The 18,592-nt window shown below is 43.9% G+C and overlaps 1 protein-coding gene across 9 annotated transcripts in view; it reads left to right on the top strand.

Moving 5' to 3' along the window:
* diaph2 (diaphanous-related formin 2) overlaps positions 1-2,177 on the top strand; it is a 448,875-nt gene extending 446,698 nt beyond the window's left edge. For 7 of the 9 annotated variants that reach the window (XM_078412289.1, XM_078412288.1, XM_078412284.1 and 4 more), the window contains 2 exons: positions 22-96; positions 967-2,177. In XM_078412289.1, the coding sequence (XP_078268415.1) occupies positions 22-96; positions 967-1,031 (140 nt within the window). In that variant the 3' untranslated portion in view covers positions 1,032-2,177. The remainder of the gene's footprint in view (positions 1-21; positions 97-966) is intronic. The other 2 variants (XM_078412287.1, XM_078412286.1) reach the window with 1 other exon arrangement.
* Positions 2,178-18,592: the final 16,415 nt, after the last annotated feature.

Raw genomic sequence — 18,592 nt, 5'->3', positions numbered from 1 at the left:
TTTCACCACATGATTCATCAGGAGCAGTGCCCTCCCAGTTTCTGAATGAGAATTACCTAACGATTGCAGAACAAATAACTGGCCGATTTTCACATGGTAATTGCTCTTGAGAAATCTGTTTTTTTTAGGAATGATAACTTCTGGAGAGGTTAATTTTATGTTTTCTTTACTAATGACACAGATAAACAGTGTACTCTATATCAAAAGTCATATATCAAATTATTCCATGAAAGGCTACTATATCTTGAAGTATTTTAAAGTTACGTGACTATAATTCATTGTAGTCAAAAGAAAAATGTCACAATCTTCGAGAATTAGCTGCAAGTTATTTTGCCTGAGGCAACTGAAAAGATATATTTGTACAATATTTTTACTTCTTGAATTTGGAGATTTCAATCACTTTAAATATCAATCACTTTAAATATCAATCACTTTAACACCCTACTGAGTAGAAACCACTGCACAATATTAAATCCCCTTAAAAACTGGCACTGAAACAGTTACTTTTCATGGATCACTGATGGCATGATGTCTGTCATGAACGTTCCACATGAAAGAGAGACAGAAGACCTTGTCTTGAATTTTTACCATTTCAATCTTTGTAGCTCAGCTTTTAACAGTCACTATGCATTTTTAACACTCTATGATTCAATCCCCAAAGGCATCTGAAGTGCACTTCACGTTCACCTAGATAGATTCTTCGTGTGGAGACAATTTCAGTTAGGATTTCTGCTTCATAAATGTCCATGGGAATGTGTCAGTGTTTTCTTCTAATGCTTTTATCACCTTTCTCGTATGATCTAAAAAGAAATTTATTATGGAACCTCAAGTATATTTCAATACCAATGTGATTTTTATATGCTAATCTTCAGTTTCTTTTCAAATATTAATTTTATGTTTCATATTTTTTTTATTGAAAGATATATCCAAATAATTTTTTTTAAACCTTTATTTCCCCTGTTACAGAAAATAGGCGTGTTGCTTTGGAGAGATCGCGTTCCCGTCACAATGGAAATATGACATTTGCATAATCCCAGTGTGCCAAACAACTGAATTTGGAAGATTATTTTCCATGGAAAGTGCTTGGATGTCAGCGTGATTTGTAATAATACTGCAGACGATAAACTGTAAGGGCCAGAAAAGGAATTGTGAAAATGCTGCGTGCGACATTGCAGAATAATCTCTGCAAGCCCTTAATAAACTCTTAACTTTTGTATTCCTACTAACTGACCTGTAATTGGGAGAAGATGAACTTCATCCACAATGTTGCAAAATTCATTTTGTATTTTGTACCACAAATAAAAAAGAGAGAAAGAAAGCGAAGGTTTGGGCGTTTACACTGGCAATTTATTCTCCTGAATCTCTTTTGTTTTCAGTTTTCAATTTGGAGTAGATGGTGCATAAGTAAAGTTAAAAAAACTTTGAGGCCATAAAGCAACCAAAGTTGATACACCCAGTTTATCAACTGTGGCAAATTTGTGCTTTTTTTCTCTCTTTTGGAAGGATAATTTTAGATTTCACTTCTGTCCCAGAAGGAGTATTTTTCTTAAGCAAAAATATTTTCTAATTATGCACTTGTATGTACTTTATACGCATATTTCAGGAAAAAACAAATGCAGCTTTCTTATTTTGTCACTGCCTGTAACAAAGCAGTAAGACTGTATTTCATAAGTCACATGCAAAATATGTCCATTCAGTTCAGTGTTTTAGCATCATGTAGTTATTGCACAACTAGCTTCCCTGCAGTGGGAGCTTGTTCATATCCACATTGTGTAATAATAATACGATAGTACCCATGCTTGTTTTATAGTAATTATGCTTTTGAAAATTACTTCTTAGAATGTATTCTATTTAAACCATTTTTTAAATAAGTATTTTAAACATATCTCAGCAATTATTTACACATCTCAACTGCGTATTTAAATGACCAGATCAATGAAATACTCATTTCAATTTAGCAATCACCAGTTACCTTCACTGGAGTATAAAAATACAGATAATAATTTGTAATTATATTACAAATCCCAATCCAATGAAGTATAAATGGTTCCAAGTAAAAGCAGAGGTGTGTTGTAAATGAATTTGCAAATACTTAACACAGAGTTACTTATATAAAAATAGAGTGTATATCGGAACTGTGACTTTAATGTTTAAAATAAAATCAATGTTATTGGAAATGATGTCGCTCATAGTATTGCTAGTACACATACAGCACCTGCTTTCTCATTCAAAGTCCTTATTTTCAAAATTACAAGACAATTTAGTAGTGTGAAGAAAGTTGCCTCCGTCTATCAGAACAAATCCTCATCCTGAGCGCCTCCATTGTTTCTGCCTGACCCTTTCCCTGTTTTTGTTTGCAGGCCACTAGGCCAGTCATGCCCTTTTGTTGCTGGAAATACTCAATTCATATTCTAATTATGCCTGAGACTAGTCTACTTCCCAGCACAGATGTTGTCTGGGTGTTCAGAATGATGTTTAACACTCACTGATGATATCTATTCCCCAGGACAAACAACTGTGGGGATAATTCACAGCTTTATTCATGTTCGTTAAAAAAATTGATGTTTTTCTTTTTAGCTATTTGCTGCTGTATTTTCCACTCCTTTTCTACCCACTTGAAGATAAAATTGATAATGGGTATGTAATGTTGCCCAAAGGGGATCATCACAAAATTACAAAAGAAATATGGCTTTGCACCAGCCTGTTGCAGCTCTTTGCCTCCGGAGCCTTTTGTCCATGTGTGTCCTTCATTTTAAAAGCACCATCAAGAAATATGTGTACAATGTGGTTCCAGACGCTAGAAGGAAAATATACCCTTCCAGAATTACAACTCTGGTGACAGCTGAACAAATGGCACTGACAGAATGTATAGTGGTGTGTAAGCTTCCTGAAACAAAAAAATAGACTGGAACAAAAGTTCAACTGGAATTACCCTGCAAATTAGTCAAAAAAATTAAACAAAGATGAAGGCTGGAGAAAGTTCATGACGATGGAAAATGATATTGGATTTCACTGTTGCTGAAACAAGAAAGGGATAATCATGCAACGCAATGCAAGTTTGTAGGAAGGAACTGCAGATGCTGGTTTAAATCAAAGATAGACACAAAAAGCTGGAGTAACTCAGTGGATCAAGCAACATCTCTGGAGAGGAATAGGTGATGTTTCGGGTCGAGACCTTCATCAGACTGAGAGTAAGGAGAAAGGGAACGAAAGATATGGACGGTGATACAGAGAGATGTATAACAAATGAATTAAACATATGTAAAAAAGTAACGATGATCAAGGAAATGCTCTATTGTTAACTGGACTAGGTGAAAATTAGTTATACAGACAATGAAACTCACCAGGACTACAGTGAAACTAGTACAATGACTAGGGTGGGGGAGGGACGGAGAGAGAGGGGATGCTAGGGTTACTTGAAGTTAGAGAAATCAATATACTGTTGGGTTGTAAGCTGCCCAAGTGAAATATGAGATGCTGTTCCTCCAATTTGTGTTTGGCCTCACACTGACAATGGAAGGGCCTCAAGCCAGAACGGTCAGTATGGGAATGGGAAGGGGAGTTAAAGTGTTTGGCAACCAGAAGATCACGTAGGCCCAGATTGAGCGAAGATGTTCAGCAAAACGATATCCGGGCAAAGTCCTGTTAAACCTCTTCTATATTCTTTCCAAACCCCACATTCTTGCTGTAATGTGTGTGGACACAATGCATCAAACATTCTCCGCCCGTAATCTCTGGATGTGCTGTTGAGGGCAGGAATAGGGTGGATGAATGCATGCCTGAGGAGTTGGTGCAGGGGGCAGGGATTCAGATTTTTGGACCATTGGGATCTCTTCTAGGGCAGAGGTGACCTGCACAAGAAGGACAGGTCGCACCTGTACTGGAGGGAGACCAATAATCTTGCAGGGAGGTTTGGTAGCACCAGGATTTAAACCAGAGTGGCAGGTGGATGAGAGATAGTCAGTGCATTGAGTATAAGAGTCAGGAATACTTATAATATTTAAGGAAATAAAATTATGAGATGAAAATATAATGAGTATATAAAATTATGAGAGGCATAGATTGACAGCACTTTTTTCTCAGAGTGAAAATGTCAAAGACTAGAGGGCATAACTTTAATGGAACTTTATGGTCATGTTCATGTACAGTGAAATTATTTTTTGCATATAGTTCAGTGACAATCCTACAACGTATTAGGCACAATCATACTAAGTACAAGAGTGTAAGATAGTAGACCACACTGAGTCAGTGCACCACATTTTTGGAACTATCTTGTACCCTTCGATTCTGATATTTTAAAAAAGTTAATGGCCTAACTTGGTCACAAAGCCACATGTCCCGGCGGAGACACTAGGTCGGTGTTACAGGGGTCGCCCTGGCCATGTGATGTGCCGATGTCCTCTACCGCTGCTCTGCCATTCCATTCCACATGCTTGGCCACTTGGTGTCCAATCTAATGAACCCCCAGGCTGCTCCAGGGCCTCCTCTCCACTGACTCAACCATTCTGTCACCTCCTCGTGATTGGCCCGTGACAACCATCGCCTCTGACAGCCATTGCTCAGCCTCCATGCCCCAGGGCGCCTCCTACAGCCAGCCCAGAGTGCCTCCAAGGGTGCAGAAGGTATGCCCCCAGCCCAATCACCAACATCAAACTTTCCACCCGCTGCCATCTTGGATCCAGGTGAGAAGGATAAAATTTATAGGAGACTAGACCAAGTGGACCCGTTGGGTCCATTCGTCGTTGGGTTCCCATCGTGACATGGGAAAATCACGTTTGTTCTTTAAAATAAATGGCACTTATTTCTTAAAAATAAAATAAATATCTTATCTGGAAAGTTTTTGCTTTTTATGGTTAAAATCCTCTCTTGGAGATCCTCGAGACTGTGCCCTCATTCAGCAGCAGCGTTAGCTTGACTGCGACGGCAGTTGCTTTGAGCGGGAAGAAACCGCTCCCCTCACGTGGGACCTGGACCAATCGGGCGTCGAGCGGGAGGTCGGAGCCAATCATTCCACCCGACGGGGAGATGAGGGCCAATCGGGCGTCGAACGGGAGGTCGGAGCCAATCAATGGACCCCACGTGGGGTTGAGCGGCAGGAGCAAATCAGGACGTGCCGGCGACCAATCAGAGCGAGGAGCATCGGCCCTCCCTCTATGTGGGGACCCGGGCCAATCGGGCATCGAGCGTGTGGTCGGAGCTCAACATAAAATAGCAACCCTCCCCCAACTGCGCACGCACATGAGCTGAACACAAAAATGGGCAGCAGCCATTCGTTGGGTCCAAAACTCTCCTGCATTGATGTAACACTTTCCCCTCCCCCACTGCCCCCTTCCCCTCTCACCCACTCCATCCCCCTCTCAATGCCCCTTTTCCCCCTCACCCTCCATCCCCCCTCAACCCCCCTAATCCCCCCCTCCTCACCTCACTCCCCCCCCCTCCACTCTTAGGGGCTCCCCCCCCACTCACTCCATCCCTCCCTCATCCTCTCTCCCCCACTCACCCACTCCATCCACCCTCCTTCCCCCCACTCATCCACTCCATTCTCTCCCCCCCACTCACCCCATCCCCTCCATTGTCCCCCTCTCCTGCATCAGTGTAGCCCCCTCCCACCCCCATTTCCCTCCTCCCCCCACTCCCGCCCATCCCCCCTACCCAGAGCTACTCCCCCCACCCCCACTTCCTATCTACCCCCACTCTCCCCCCCACCCCCTCCCTTCCACTTATGTCCCCCCACTCCCCCTCCCCTCCCCCCACACCCTCACCCCTCCCCCCACTCCCCCTTCCCTCCACTCCCATTTCCCTCCCCCATCCCTCCCCCCAACCCCCACTCCCACCATCCCCACTTCCCCCTCCCCTCCCCATCCCTACTCACTCTTCCCCTCCACCCCCACTCCCCCCTCCCCTTCCCCCCATTCCTCCCCACCCAACCCCTCCCCTTCCCCCCACTCCCCCCGTCCCCCTACACTGCCCCCCTCCCCCCCCCACTCCAACCCCCCCACCCCTCCCACTCACCGACCCCGTCCCCTCTCAACATAAACAGGCCCCAAATACGGAGACGCGGAGTAACAACCACGCGCACAGCAACCCTACCGGCCACTTACCTGTCGCCCGTGAGTTCAGCGTTGTTCGTCGGCGAGGTGTGGGGAGCGACGTAGAACGGAGAGCTGGTCCATGGGTGGAAGCCGGTGGCATGCAGGCCATGGGCGAAGCATGGGAAGAGCGGTTGCAGCGCCCCTTATCGCTACCCCCCCCCCCCTCCCCTCCACGTGGGACCCGGACCAATCAGGCGTCGAGTTGGGGGGGAAGGAACATTTTAAAGATTTTTTTTTAATGGGCGGCACTCCCCCGGCGTGGAACGTCACTCTGGCGGGTCCCGCACCCGACTGTCATCGTGAGCCCCCCCTCCCTCAATGGCCGTCACTCGGGTGAGTCCCATTGTGACATCACACGCAGGAAATGGCAATAAATCGTTTTTATAAGGGAATTTTAAACTTTAAAATCTTTGTAACTTTAAAAATATAAGACCAATTTGAATGAAACTTGGATGAAAAGGTTCCCAGGGCAAAGGTGAGTAAGGTGGTCCTAAAATTGTAGCGCTATCGTGTGATGGGGGCACAAAAACACGCCTGATAACAAACATCCTTACATATATAAACATCGACCCTCATAACAAATAACAAACAAATAAACAAACAGAGGGTTTCAGTAATATATAGTTAGATGTCCAGGGTAACAGGCTGAAAGGCCTGTTACTGTGTTGTACTGTTCTATATTAAGATTTCTAACTGATCTGTACCATACTGTATCTTTGACCTTTCTTATGATCCACAGCTACTTCAACACCAGATTTTTAAAATAATTTGAGACTAGCTACACTGTGATCTAAATCATCATATTTCAGTCCTGATCCTTGCTAAAACCATTGGGCACAGATCTCTATTGAAAATATTTGGACATTGGGACAAAAACAGAAGCTCTGTAACGTCATGCCAAGCAAACAACAGAGTAACATGTAGGTGAATGGGACTTTGGGTTGCATTTACTGGTAATGCGACAGATAAACTATTCATGAAGAGCTCCTCACTCGATCTATCTCTCCCCCAGCTTTACATCAATTGCAGCCTAGCTGGTAACATGTGAGTGCAATGGTGAGATTGTGCAGCAACCAGAGTCTCCGACGGATTTTGGCAACTACACAAGTGGTGGTGAGCTCCTCCAGGATTTCAGGCAGCACCGTTACAGTGCACTATGATTTGCTTTAGCGCGTTGTGCATGGCAGCAAGGTTTTCCTAGAATGTTTGCTCATTGGTCTCATCATCTCATCACCACTTCATCACCACTCTCCACAACCCTTTGGTTCAAATGCAGGAGACATGGTTAATATCTGCAGAATACAAAATTGCTGCCAAAATATAGTGTATTTCACCTTCAGTCAACATGTGCTGAACATTGGAAATAGACTCGGTTGCAGGACATTTTAGAGTTGGTATAATGCTGCAAAATGTCAGACATGCAGTTAATATCACACTGTACCACAAGAAAGACTGGTCCTTCGGATATAATGTGCAAATTGATCTCTTGCTTTATAGCAAAAGAATAATATGGGAACAGGAAGACTTGGTGACCTCCTTTATGCAACAGTGAAAGCAACTGCCTTGAATTGCAGCTCAATACATAAAAGTTAATACAAAAGCTAAATAGACTGAACACTGAATATCTGCAATAAAACAGCCTGCAGGAAATATTCAGCAGATCAAACAGCAATGGTGGAGAACAAAATAATAAACATTTCAAATGATATTAGGTTTTAGTAAAATGAAAATGGGGTGGTTGAATTACTGGGTCTTTAATGATCTGACCACAAACACTGGTTGCCCCTTGAATGATTCTTTTGTTTGACAGCCTGCAAATGCCTCATTCTGTTGTGCTGAGATATAGGTATTTTGGGTAATGGACCCTCCATTTTACAATGTTATCATCAGCTCCTTCAGACACAAATGACTATGGATTTGGTGCTGGGTGGTGTCCTCAGTCTGTTGGATGATGGTGTCTGCTGTTGATTCAGATGGCTACATGGGAGTGGCGCTCTGTTATCCTGCTGCATCATGAAATGCTTTAGCTGGGTCTATGCATGCCAATTGTTCTTCCCACTTTCCCCAACTACATTGCGTTTACTACCTATCACTTTTATTGGATACTTCTGCAAACCTTGTGGTTCTACTGATAGATCTTGAGGAGCTGTATCCTAGCCATCCATGCGGCTTGAGGTCTCCCATGAAGCACAAGTGTGAGACTCCAATTTGCCTTTTCTCTGAGCCTAGTTTCACAGAGAACACTGCTGGGAATTCTTCCATCATTCAGTCAGAGCATGCCCAGTTCATAAAACATATAATTGCCTGAGCAATATCTACATGCTCTATCATCTAGCAATATCTATCAGCTGTGTGCAGTCCATGATGCCAGAATTGTGGGGTGTTTGGCGTTGCAAACAAGACATTTTGGAGCTTATTCATTCTCTTCTGTTAGTTCGTTCTCTTTAGTCTCAGAGTCTATGTCTAACTGTTGCACAGCAAAACGCTGTTGACACACACTTTGTACACATTGATTTTTTTTTAGCTCAGTTTATTATTCATTGGCACCCTTTTTGCAAGTTTATAAAGAGCTGTGGCAGCTTTCCCAATGCACAGGTCGATGCAGCTGAATGTGGACCAACATGTGATCACATGATTATTGATGTTAGCAGAGGGCACTCAACAACAGGTTACCCCATTACGACGGTTCTTTTAAGGTAAATAGTGAGCCCAAATCTGGGTATGCACGCAGGAGATGGTCCCCTAACTGTGTCATTATAGTAAGCCAAAGAACAATACTCAGATATAGGCTGTAAGCACTTTACTGTTTGCCCAAAATCTGCAGAGGATTAATAATTTTCCATCTGAACTTATGTGGCAGTATACACAAAATGCTGGAGTAACTTAGCCGGATATACAGTTTCTCTGGAGAGAAGGAATAGGTGACGTTTCGGGTCGAGACACTTCTTCAGACTGAGGTATGTTCCTTCTGTAGTTTCCTAAACCCATGTTTAAGCAGGAGGACAAAGAGGGTATCTGAGAGGGTCATGGAATGATGGCACATCTGCAGCTAGATCTGCAGCATTGCTGGTAGCTCCACGGTTGACCTGTTGCATTAACTTGAACCTTTCACATTTGCACAGAAAGGTTTGTCTTTCTGAGGAATCTTGGAGGACAGCTGACTTTTATTCTAGCAGTATGAACCAGCCTTCTCTGCACATGTACATGTCAAAAGCCTGAGGGAGGTCTACAAAGGCAACATTCAGTTTCCCTGCATTTCTCCTGCAGTTGCCCTAAGGTGAAAATCATAACCACTCTATTCAGAAGATCCACTGTGATAAAACGTAAACTCCAAGGATGTGGAATCCATTGAGGAAAACGGGTGGAAAATGTTTGGCAGTGTTGTTGAGGAAGGAGATGCTGTGGGAGTTATTACAATGGCTCCTGCCATGCATGCTCCATTATTGGAGATGCTGTGGGAGTTATTACAATGGCTCCTGCCATGCATGCTCCATTATTGGAGATGCTCCTAGTGGGAGTTATTACAATGGCTCCTGCCATGCATGCTCCATTATTTTATAGGGTGGAAATGAACCAATATCTCAATCACCCAACCTCAGGTAAAGCATCATGAATAATGTTTTTAGTAAAAACTGAAGCTCTTGTGCCAGCATGTAAAATACAGCCTAGACTGCTCTCCACCCATCATTCCCCTGACTTCCACGCATCACTCAGCAGGGTCAGGCAGCATCAGTGGAAAGGAAAGTGTTAATGTAGCATTTCCAGCATTTTCTGTTTTAATTTCAGATTTGTGTCTAATTTAGAGATATAGTATGGAACCAGACACAATGTGCTAGAGTAACTTAGTGGGTCAGGCATAATCTCTGGAAAATATGGATTGGTGATGTTCGGGCTGGGACCGTTCTAAAGACTGATTAATTCCCATTACCCCCTCCAATCTCACCCCCTTTGAACACACAACTCGGCCCACCGAGTCCATGCTGACCATCGATCACCAGCCCTCAACAAGAGAAGTTGTTGAGGATGGGGGCAGTGTTAGTAGAGAGAAATTGATTGTGTCTCTGTTCAAGGAAGAACTGGAGGACCTTAAGACATTCCTGATGGGGGAAGATGGTGTAAAGGGACTGGACGTCCATGGTAAAGATGAGGCAATGGGAAATTGAAAGTCATTGAAGAGTTAAAGGGCGTGTGAAGTGTCTCTGATGTATGTCAGAAGGGACTTGGAAAGGAGGATAGGATGGAATCAAGGTATTTGGAGATGAGTTTGGTGAGGCAGGAGCAGACAGAAACAATGGATCTGCCAAGGCAGTCCTATTTGTGGACCTTGGGAAAGTGACAGAAGTGTGCTGTGCATGGCTGGGGAACAAAAGGTTGGAGGCTGTGGAGCGCAAATCGCCAGAATTGATAAGATTGGCAACTGCCTGAGGAATGATGGCATGGTGTTCGTCTGTGGGGTCGTGGTAAAGGGGAAGGTACGAGGAAGTGTCTGAGAGCTGGTGCCTGGCCTCAGCATGGTAGAGGTCAGACTACAACGGTACCTCACTTGTCAAACGTTTGGGATTGTTGCTAAGAGAACCGAGGGCTGTGCGTTCATGGGGTGGGGTGAGATTGGAGTGGGTAAAGGGAGTGGATATCAAGATGGATGATGTTGCGATAGTCGTTGGAAATAAAAAGGTTCACAGAAGGTAGAAGGCTGGCAGGGGGAGTCCATGAGGGAAGGAATGTGGAATATGGGAGAAGGGGTCGTCACTGGGCAGCAAGAACTCCTTACCAGAGAAAAGGCCCAGAGGTGAAGGCGATGGAAATGGAGCTCAATATCATGATGGGCCTGGCGCCTGTTCAGGTGTGGGCTTCAGAGGCAGAGAATTCCACAGATTCACAACTCTCTGACTGAAAAAGTTTTTCCTCATCTCAGTTCTAAATGGCCTACCCCTTATTCTTAAACTGTGGCCCCTTGTTCTGGACTCCCCAACATTGGGAACATGTTTCCTGCCTCTAACGTGTCCAACCCCTTAATAATCTTATATGTTTCGATAAGATCGCCTCTCATCCTTCTAAATTCCAGTGTATACAAGCCTAGTCGCTCCAGTCTTTCAACATATGATAGTCCCGCCATTCCGGGAATTAACCTAGTAAACCTACGCTGCACGCCCTCAATAGCAAGAATATCCTTCCTCAAATTTGGAGACCAAAACTGCACATAGTACTCCAGGTGCAGTCTCACTAGGGCCCTGTACAACTGCAGAAGGACCTCTTTGCTCCTATACTCAACTCCTCTTACCTGACGGTAATGGCTGGGATCAGATGAGTGAAGTGAGGCTAAGAGAGGTACTGTGTGTAATGATGGGGGCTCAGAGTGAAGGGTGGGGGTGTGAGGGGTGATGTAGAGGTGGGGGCGTAGGGGAAGTAACATGGTTGGTTTGGGGGGAAATTGCAGCCGGATCCAGTGGTGCCATTATTGAGGTTCCCTGTTGGGGAAGGCACTTCGGTCCAACGAGTTAATGCTGGCCATCGATCACCAGTCCACATGTTCTATATTATCCTATTTTCTAATTCACTCTTTCCACACTCAGGGCAATTTACCAAGGCCAATCAATGTACAAGCATGCACATCTTTGGAATGTGGGAGTAAGCTGCAAGCACCACTATCATGGGGAGAATGTGCAAACTCCACACAGACAGCACTCAAGGTCAAACCTAAGTCTCTGGCGCTGTGAGGCAGCAGCTTTCCCAGCTGTGCCACTGTGGCGCATATTTAGTTTGTTTTTTTATTTCCAATGTAATACTGTTTTTGTGTCCAAAATACATTAAGATGCAGTAATTACAATGCTTTACTAATGTCATGTTTACTCATATAACCATTTCATGACTACATGACCACAGCTGTTGATCAAACTATTTATTCAAAGAGGACATCTCTCTTTGCTGAGATTCTATTCACTGTCAATGAATCAAAATGACAGGTTCAAAGATCTTTTGTCAGTCTGGTGGCCTCTCAGAGATTGTCATGAAGGGGGATCCTGTTACACTCTGGGCAGGTGCTGCCTGACCTGCTGAGTGAATCCAGCATCGTTTGTTTCACCTAGAATGTCAATATCCACGGTCATGTTGCTCGACAATGCAACATGATCCAGCCTTGCTCCGAGATTACTGTTACCATTGAGTCAGGTAGCGGGATAGTGAGGACATCCTGACTGAGGCACAGGTTAGTTGGTCCCGCTGAGGCTCAGCGGAATATCTCTCTGTGCACCTGTAGTGAATTTGGCCTCCAACTGAAAGTGCCCATGACCACACCACTCCCTGGTTCCTGATGAACTTTGCAACCCTTGCACCTCTGACATATTCAATTGCTAATGTATGAAACTCTGTCAAAAAAGGCTGGGATTTAAGAAAGTCTGTCAGCATGAATTGGATCAGGTTTAACAAATGCTCTTAAAATTATGCTCCCGACCGAACAGCCTGGGGACATAATGTAGAGATTTTATCAATTAAAACATGAGCATTTCATAAATGTTAAAGACTTTTAAATTCTGAACATTAATTTTGCAACTATTTAAGGTCATTCTATAAGCAAGAAACTCACCTGAACCCTTTTCTTTTCTATCATTTCAGGAATAATATGTTGTTTTATTGACATGATTAAAATGGTTTAATCTTTTATTGTTCCCCACGATGCAAAGTTTAATCCCATGGGGATCTCATCAATTTCATCAACTTCACCACTAACTTCCAACTTGCCCTCAAATTCACTTCGACCCTTTCCGACACATTTCTTGGTTTCTCTGTCCCTATCTCAGGAGACAACTTGTCCACTGACATTTAATACAAACCAACCATCTCCGACAGTTACCTAGTCTGCACCTACTCCCATTCTGCTTCTTGGTAGATGCCATCCTTTTCTCTCAGTTTTGCCGCCTCTGCCACATCTGCTCCTGTGATGAGGCATTCCACTCCCGGACATTGGAGTTGTCTCCTTCTTCAGGTAACAGGACCCCCCATCCCCTTCCTCACTCTAATTGATACCCTCACCTGCATCTTCTCCATTCCTTGTGCATCTGTTCTCACCCTGAATCCCTTGTGGCCTCACCTTTCACCCCACCAGTCTTCACTTCCAGTACATTATTTGACATTTCCAATGGGAACAACACGATCCCACCACCTGTTATATTCCTCCTCCTCACCCCTTTCTGCTTTATGCAGGCACTACTCTGCAGGGACTGCTCTCTCCATAACTCCCTGGTTTGCCCATCCCTCCCCTATCCATCCCTCCCCCTCTCCAGCCATTTTCTTCTGCAATACCTTTGCATTTTGGTTTTGGTTTATTATAGTTATGTGTACTAAGGTACATTGTAAAGCTTTGTTTTGCATGCTTTCCAATGAGATCAGTTAATATTATATATAAATACATCAAGTCAAACTCAAGTATACTAAATAGAGAAAAGGGTAAGGTGCAGATTGCACAATATAGTTCTCAAGCATTGTAGTGCACCAGTTCCATAGACAAAGTCCAATATCCGCAATGGAATAGAAGTGAATTGGACAGTGTCCTAGATTATGGAAGGACCGTTCAGAATCCTGATAATAGAAGGGAAGAAGCTGTTCCTGGTCCTGCTTTTGTACCTTTTGCCCAGAAGCAGGGAGAACAAAGAATGACGGGGCTGCTGGCAATTATGTTGGCTGCTTTTCTAAGGCAGCATGAAGTGTAGATTGAGTCAATGTTGGGAAGCCTGGTCTGTATGATCAACTGGGTTACATCTTCAACTCTCTGCAATTTCTCGCACTCTTGGGCAGAGCATCCCCACCCAGGGACACAAACAGTCCTTCCAGGTGATGCAGAGATTCACATGAACCCTCTCTAACTTTGTCTATGATGTGCTATCAACGTGGTCTGCTCTGCATTGGTGAGACCAAGTCCAGCCTAATAGCTTCGTGCTCCGCGTCACTAGCTTTTTCAATTCCTCTACCCATTCCCACACAGACCTATCTTACCTCAACTCCTCTGCCAGGTGAATATGTCAGAGATGCAAGGGTTGCAAAGTGGCAATTAGAGGAACAGGACCTCACATTTCACCTGCATATTCAACAACCTGACAACAGAAACATTGAATTTTCTAATCTCAGGTAACCTGCTCCCCTCAGTCCCTCCATCCACACAGAACCTCCCACATGTAACCACAATACTTTGCCCCCTTTCACCCTGCATCTTCACCATGCGTACCATCTTCCCATCACCCACATACCCCTCCCAGAGGCTCCCCTCCCTCCAATGTTCCCGTTTGCCCCACCAACCTCCTTTATTTGGCCCTACACTCCACCATCCTTCCTCATCGGATCCCATCATCTGCATCCCCTGTTTAGCTCCAGGAACCACATCACAGCCTCTGTGTCATGTCCACACCTATCTCTCCCACCTGACTCCATCCACCAAAACACTCCTCCTCACCTACACCTACCTTTCACATCCTGACTCTTGTCGCACCTCCACACCTCTTTATAAGTTCATATGTGCTTACTTATTAGGAGCAGAATTAGACCATTCAGCCCATCAAGTCAACTCTTCCATTCAACCATGGCTGATCTATCTTTCCCTCTCAACCCCATTCTCCTGCCTTCTCCTCATAACCCCTGGCACCCTTACTAATCAAGAATCTGTCAATCTCTGCCTTAAAAGTATCCATCCTACAACCATCTGTGGCAATGAATTCCACAGATTCACCACCCTTTGATGAAAGAAATCCCTCCTCATCTTCTTTCTAAAGGTACAGGCTGGCTATTTCTCTCTACTCTTTCAGCCTGAAACGTTGACTGCCCATTTTCCTCCACAGATGCTGCCTGATCCACTGACTTCCCCCAGCAGCTTGTCTGGACGTAAATTTTACTTCTGTTGCAAGTGTCTTACTTTTAACCTGACCACTCGTAGATAAATCTGCAGACCAATTAATGTACTAAATTTTAGTTGATGGCTTTAATTTAATGGAAGAAAAAAAGACAGGTGCATGTGATGTACTCTTAACAACCTTAGGACGTTCTGAAGGATTAATAGAGCTGTGTCATCACATTGATATTTCCTTGTGAGAAGGCATTGTGTCTGGAACAGCCAGGGCTATAAAATCACCCAAGTTTGTTATTGCCATTTTCAAAAGAGAGCACTTAAAACAGTACTATTCATTCTTATTTCTGGACAAGTATGCCTGAACCTCTATTACACTCATATTAAATAGTGTTCAATGATTTTAACATAGAACATGGAATAGAACAGGGTAGGAACAGGCGCTTTGGCCCCAAATGTCTGCGCCGAACATGATGTTAAATTAAATTAACCCCTCTGCCTACACATCATCCAAGGTTCACTTACCTCACCATCTTATCCCCCTCCTTACTTGATCAGCAGGTCTTTTAACAACTCCCACGTGTCAAATATGGATTTACACAATAATAGTTATTTCCAACTTATTCTCCTTAGCTCCAGCCTAATAATGTTGTCATTTGGCCACATTCAAACTTAGCATTTTCCCCCAGATCTGATCCTTATTCTTAACTATCTTAACATTTAAGGAGTTGTGACCGCTGTTCCTAAAATGCTCCCCCACTGAAATGTCAGTCACCTGGCCAGGCTCATTTCCCAATACATGGTCTAATATGATCCCTCCTCTAGTTGGGCTATCTACATGCTGATTCAAGAAACCCACTTGGATGCACCTAACAATTTTGTTCTGTTTAAGCCTCGTGCACTAAGGCTGCCCCAGTCAATATTGGGGACGTTAGTCATCCACTACACCCTGTGCTATAATAACCACGCAGACACATGTCGATTACGGCAAGGCTTGCATGTGTGGGGGGGGGGGGGGGGTGGGGGGGGGGGCGGGGGGTGGTGGGGTGGGGGAAACCTTTCTTTTATTAGGTCTCTTCCCCGGGGCGCAGCTCGGCCTTCCATCGCCCGCGGGGCCTTCCATTGGCCGGCGCGGCTCGGCCGCTGGACTTAGCATCGCCGGCGCGGCTCAGCCGCGGGACGTTTCAGTGCCCGGTGCGGCTCGGCCGCGGGGCCTTCCATCCCCTTGCGGGGGCTGTGCGTGTCGGTCGCCTCGTTAGGGGTCGAGCTGCCTGTCCGTGGGCGTGGGGGGGAAGAGAGTGGAGGTTTTGTTGCCTTCCATCACAGTGAGGGGGTGTTTGGAGTCACTGTGATGGATGTTTGTGTTGGGGTCGTGTGTCCTGTGTTCTTTTCTTTTTTGTTGTGTTCTGTGACTGCTGTAATTTCGTTCGGTATCTGTACCGAATGACAATAAAGTTCTGTACTGTACTATAATGGGCGACAAAGTGAATCTGACCAATAGCACTATCAACAACGCGTCCCTCTCTCCCCAACAAGCTCAATAAATTCCAATGCTCATTTTGAACGGGAGGTCAGTGGAATGCCAAGGTAAATTCTGCCTATGCATGATCCATATCCCTCCATACCCTGCATAGCCATGTGCCTATCCAAAAGCCTCAAGCTATCTCCACCACCACGTTCCAGGCACCCACAACTTTCTGTGTAAAAAAATTGCCCTGCTTGTTTAAAACTTCCATACTCATCTTTTAAACTTGCCTCTCTCACCTAAAAGCTACACCCTCTAGTATTTGGCATTTCCACCCTGAGAAAAGTTTCTGACTGTCTACCCTATTTATACCTCCCATTGTGTATATACTTCTAACAGGTCTCCCCCCCCCCCCCCCCCCAGCTGACTTTTCTTCATACATTTATAGTGTTTACTGTGTAAGAGCTCTTTGTATAATTTTATAGTTTTAAAATAGATCTTCATTTTTCAAATTCACATTTATCGACAGATAACAAAACATGGAATGCAACCTAATGATTTAGACTAATAAGCATTTTTAAGGGTAAAACAATACTTCTGACAACTTAATCATTTAAAAAGTTGAATTTAATATGCAGAACATTAAAAAGATATGATCTTTAATACATACATTGCAATTTTCATCAACATTTATTTATTTGCAAAGATTGGGAGTAATGTTGCAAATCTCTTGGAAACATAGAGAGAAGTTACTTGTTCATTTAAATGATTTCAGATGATGGATTAGTGCTCTCTGTAGATAATGCACTAATAAAATGCATTTCACCATGTAAGATTAGTTTGAATGTGAATCTGCCCTCAGGAGACCAGCATGATTTGCTTGGTTAGTAAAGGGATTCTAACTGATCTTGTACCCATTTTTATTTGAAGATATTTATATAAATTCTGAAAACCTTGTATGTGCTGTAAAATGATTTTGTTCTAACTGTTATGTTTTATTAAAATGAAACAACTGTTGGCCTTTTTAAAAAATATAATACAAGCTAGTTTTGGGAGGTGATGCAGTTACAGAAACATAGAAACATAGAAAATCGGTGCAGGAGTAGGCCATTCGGCCCCTCAAGCCAGCACCGCCATTCAATATGATCATGGCTGATCATCCAAATCAGTACACCGTTCCTGCTTTCTCTCCATTTCCCTTGATTCTGTTAGCTATATCTAACATGAGTCTTTCCCAGTCCCATGGCCAGACGTCCTTGCCAGATTTGATGGGCTTTCCTTCCAAGTAATTCAAGAACTACATTGGGATCACTGACAAGAGACAAGAGTGCAACACAGGTGAAAGTAAGTCAAGAGTGCTTTATTGTCATATGTCTTGAAATGGAACAATGAAATTCTTACTTGCAGTAGCACAACAGATATGTGTTTGTGTGTGTGTGTGTGTGTGTGTGTGTGTGTGTGTGTGTGTTTGTGTGTGTGTGTGTGTGTGTGTGTGTGTGTGTGTGTGTGTGTGTGTGTCTGTATATACATATTAAAACAAACAATATGTAGTTCACTATGTAGTTCAGGGCCTATTTGGAGATCGTAGTGTTTAATGGCCTGATGGTTGTAGAGAAGTAGCTGCTCCTGAATCTGGATGATACCGTTTTCAGGCTCCTCTACCTTTTGAAGTCCAACTGTGGATAGGGTAGTGTAGGTCTCTGATGATACTGGCTGCTTTTTTTGAGGCAGCGAATCCTGTAGATCTCTTCATTGGTGGGGAGGTCAGTACCGTGATGGACTGGGCCGTGTTCACCACTTTTTGCAATCTTCTTTGTTCCTGGGCATTCGAGTTGCCGAACCAGGCCATGATGCAACCAGTCAATATGCTCTCCATTGTACACCTGTAGAATTTCAAGAGAGTATTCATTGATATACCGAATCTCCTCAAACAGCTAAGGGTGTAAAGACATTGATGCGCTTTCTTTACGATTGCCATCAATATGTTGGGTCCAGATCTCCAGAGAAATGCCCACACAGGTATTTGACGATTTTGTCTCTCTCCACCACCATCCCATCAATGAAGACAGATTTGTGGATTCTGGACCTTCCTCTTCCAAAGTCAACTATCAATCCCTTGGTTTTACTGACGTTAAGAGCTTAAGTACTTACAAATTATGATTACAAATCCTTATAGAATACAGGCCATCCCTGATAACAAATAGT

The sequence above is a fragment of the Rhinoraja longicauda genome, chromosome 15 (assembly GCF_053455715.1).
Source record: "Rhinoraja longicauda isolate Sanriku21f chromosome 15, sRhiLon1.1, whole genome shotgun sequence".
In the NCBI taxonomy this organism is placed as follows: Eukaryota; Metazoa; Chordata; class Chondrichthyes; order Rajiformes; family Arhynchobatidae; genus Rhinoraja; species Rhinoraja longicauda.
Note: the sequence above shows the minus strand (reverse complement) of the source record. Positions and strands in the feature narration are given on the sequence as shown.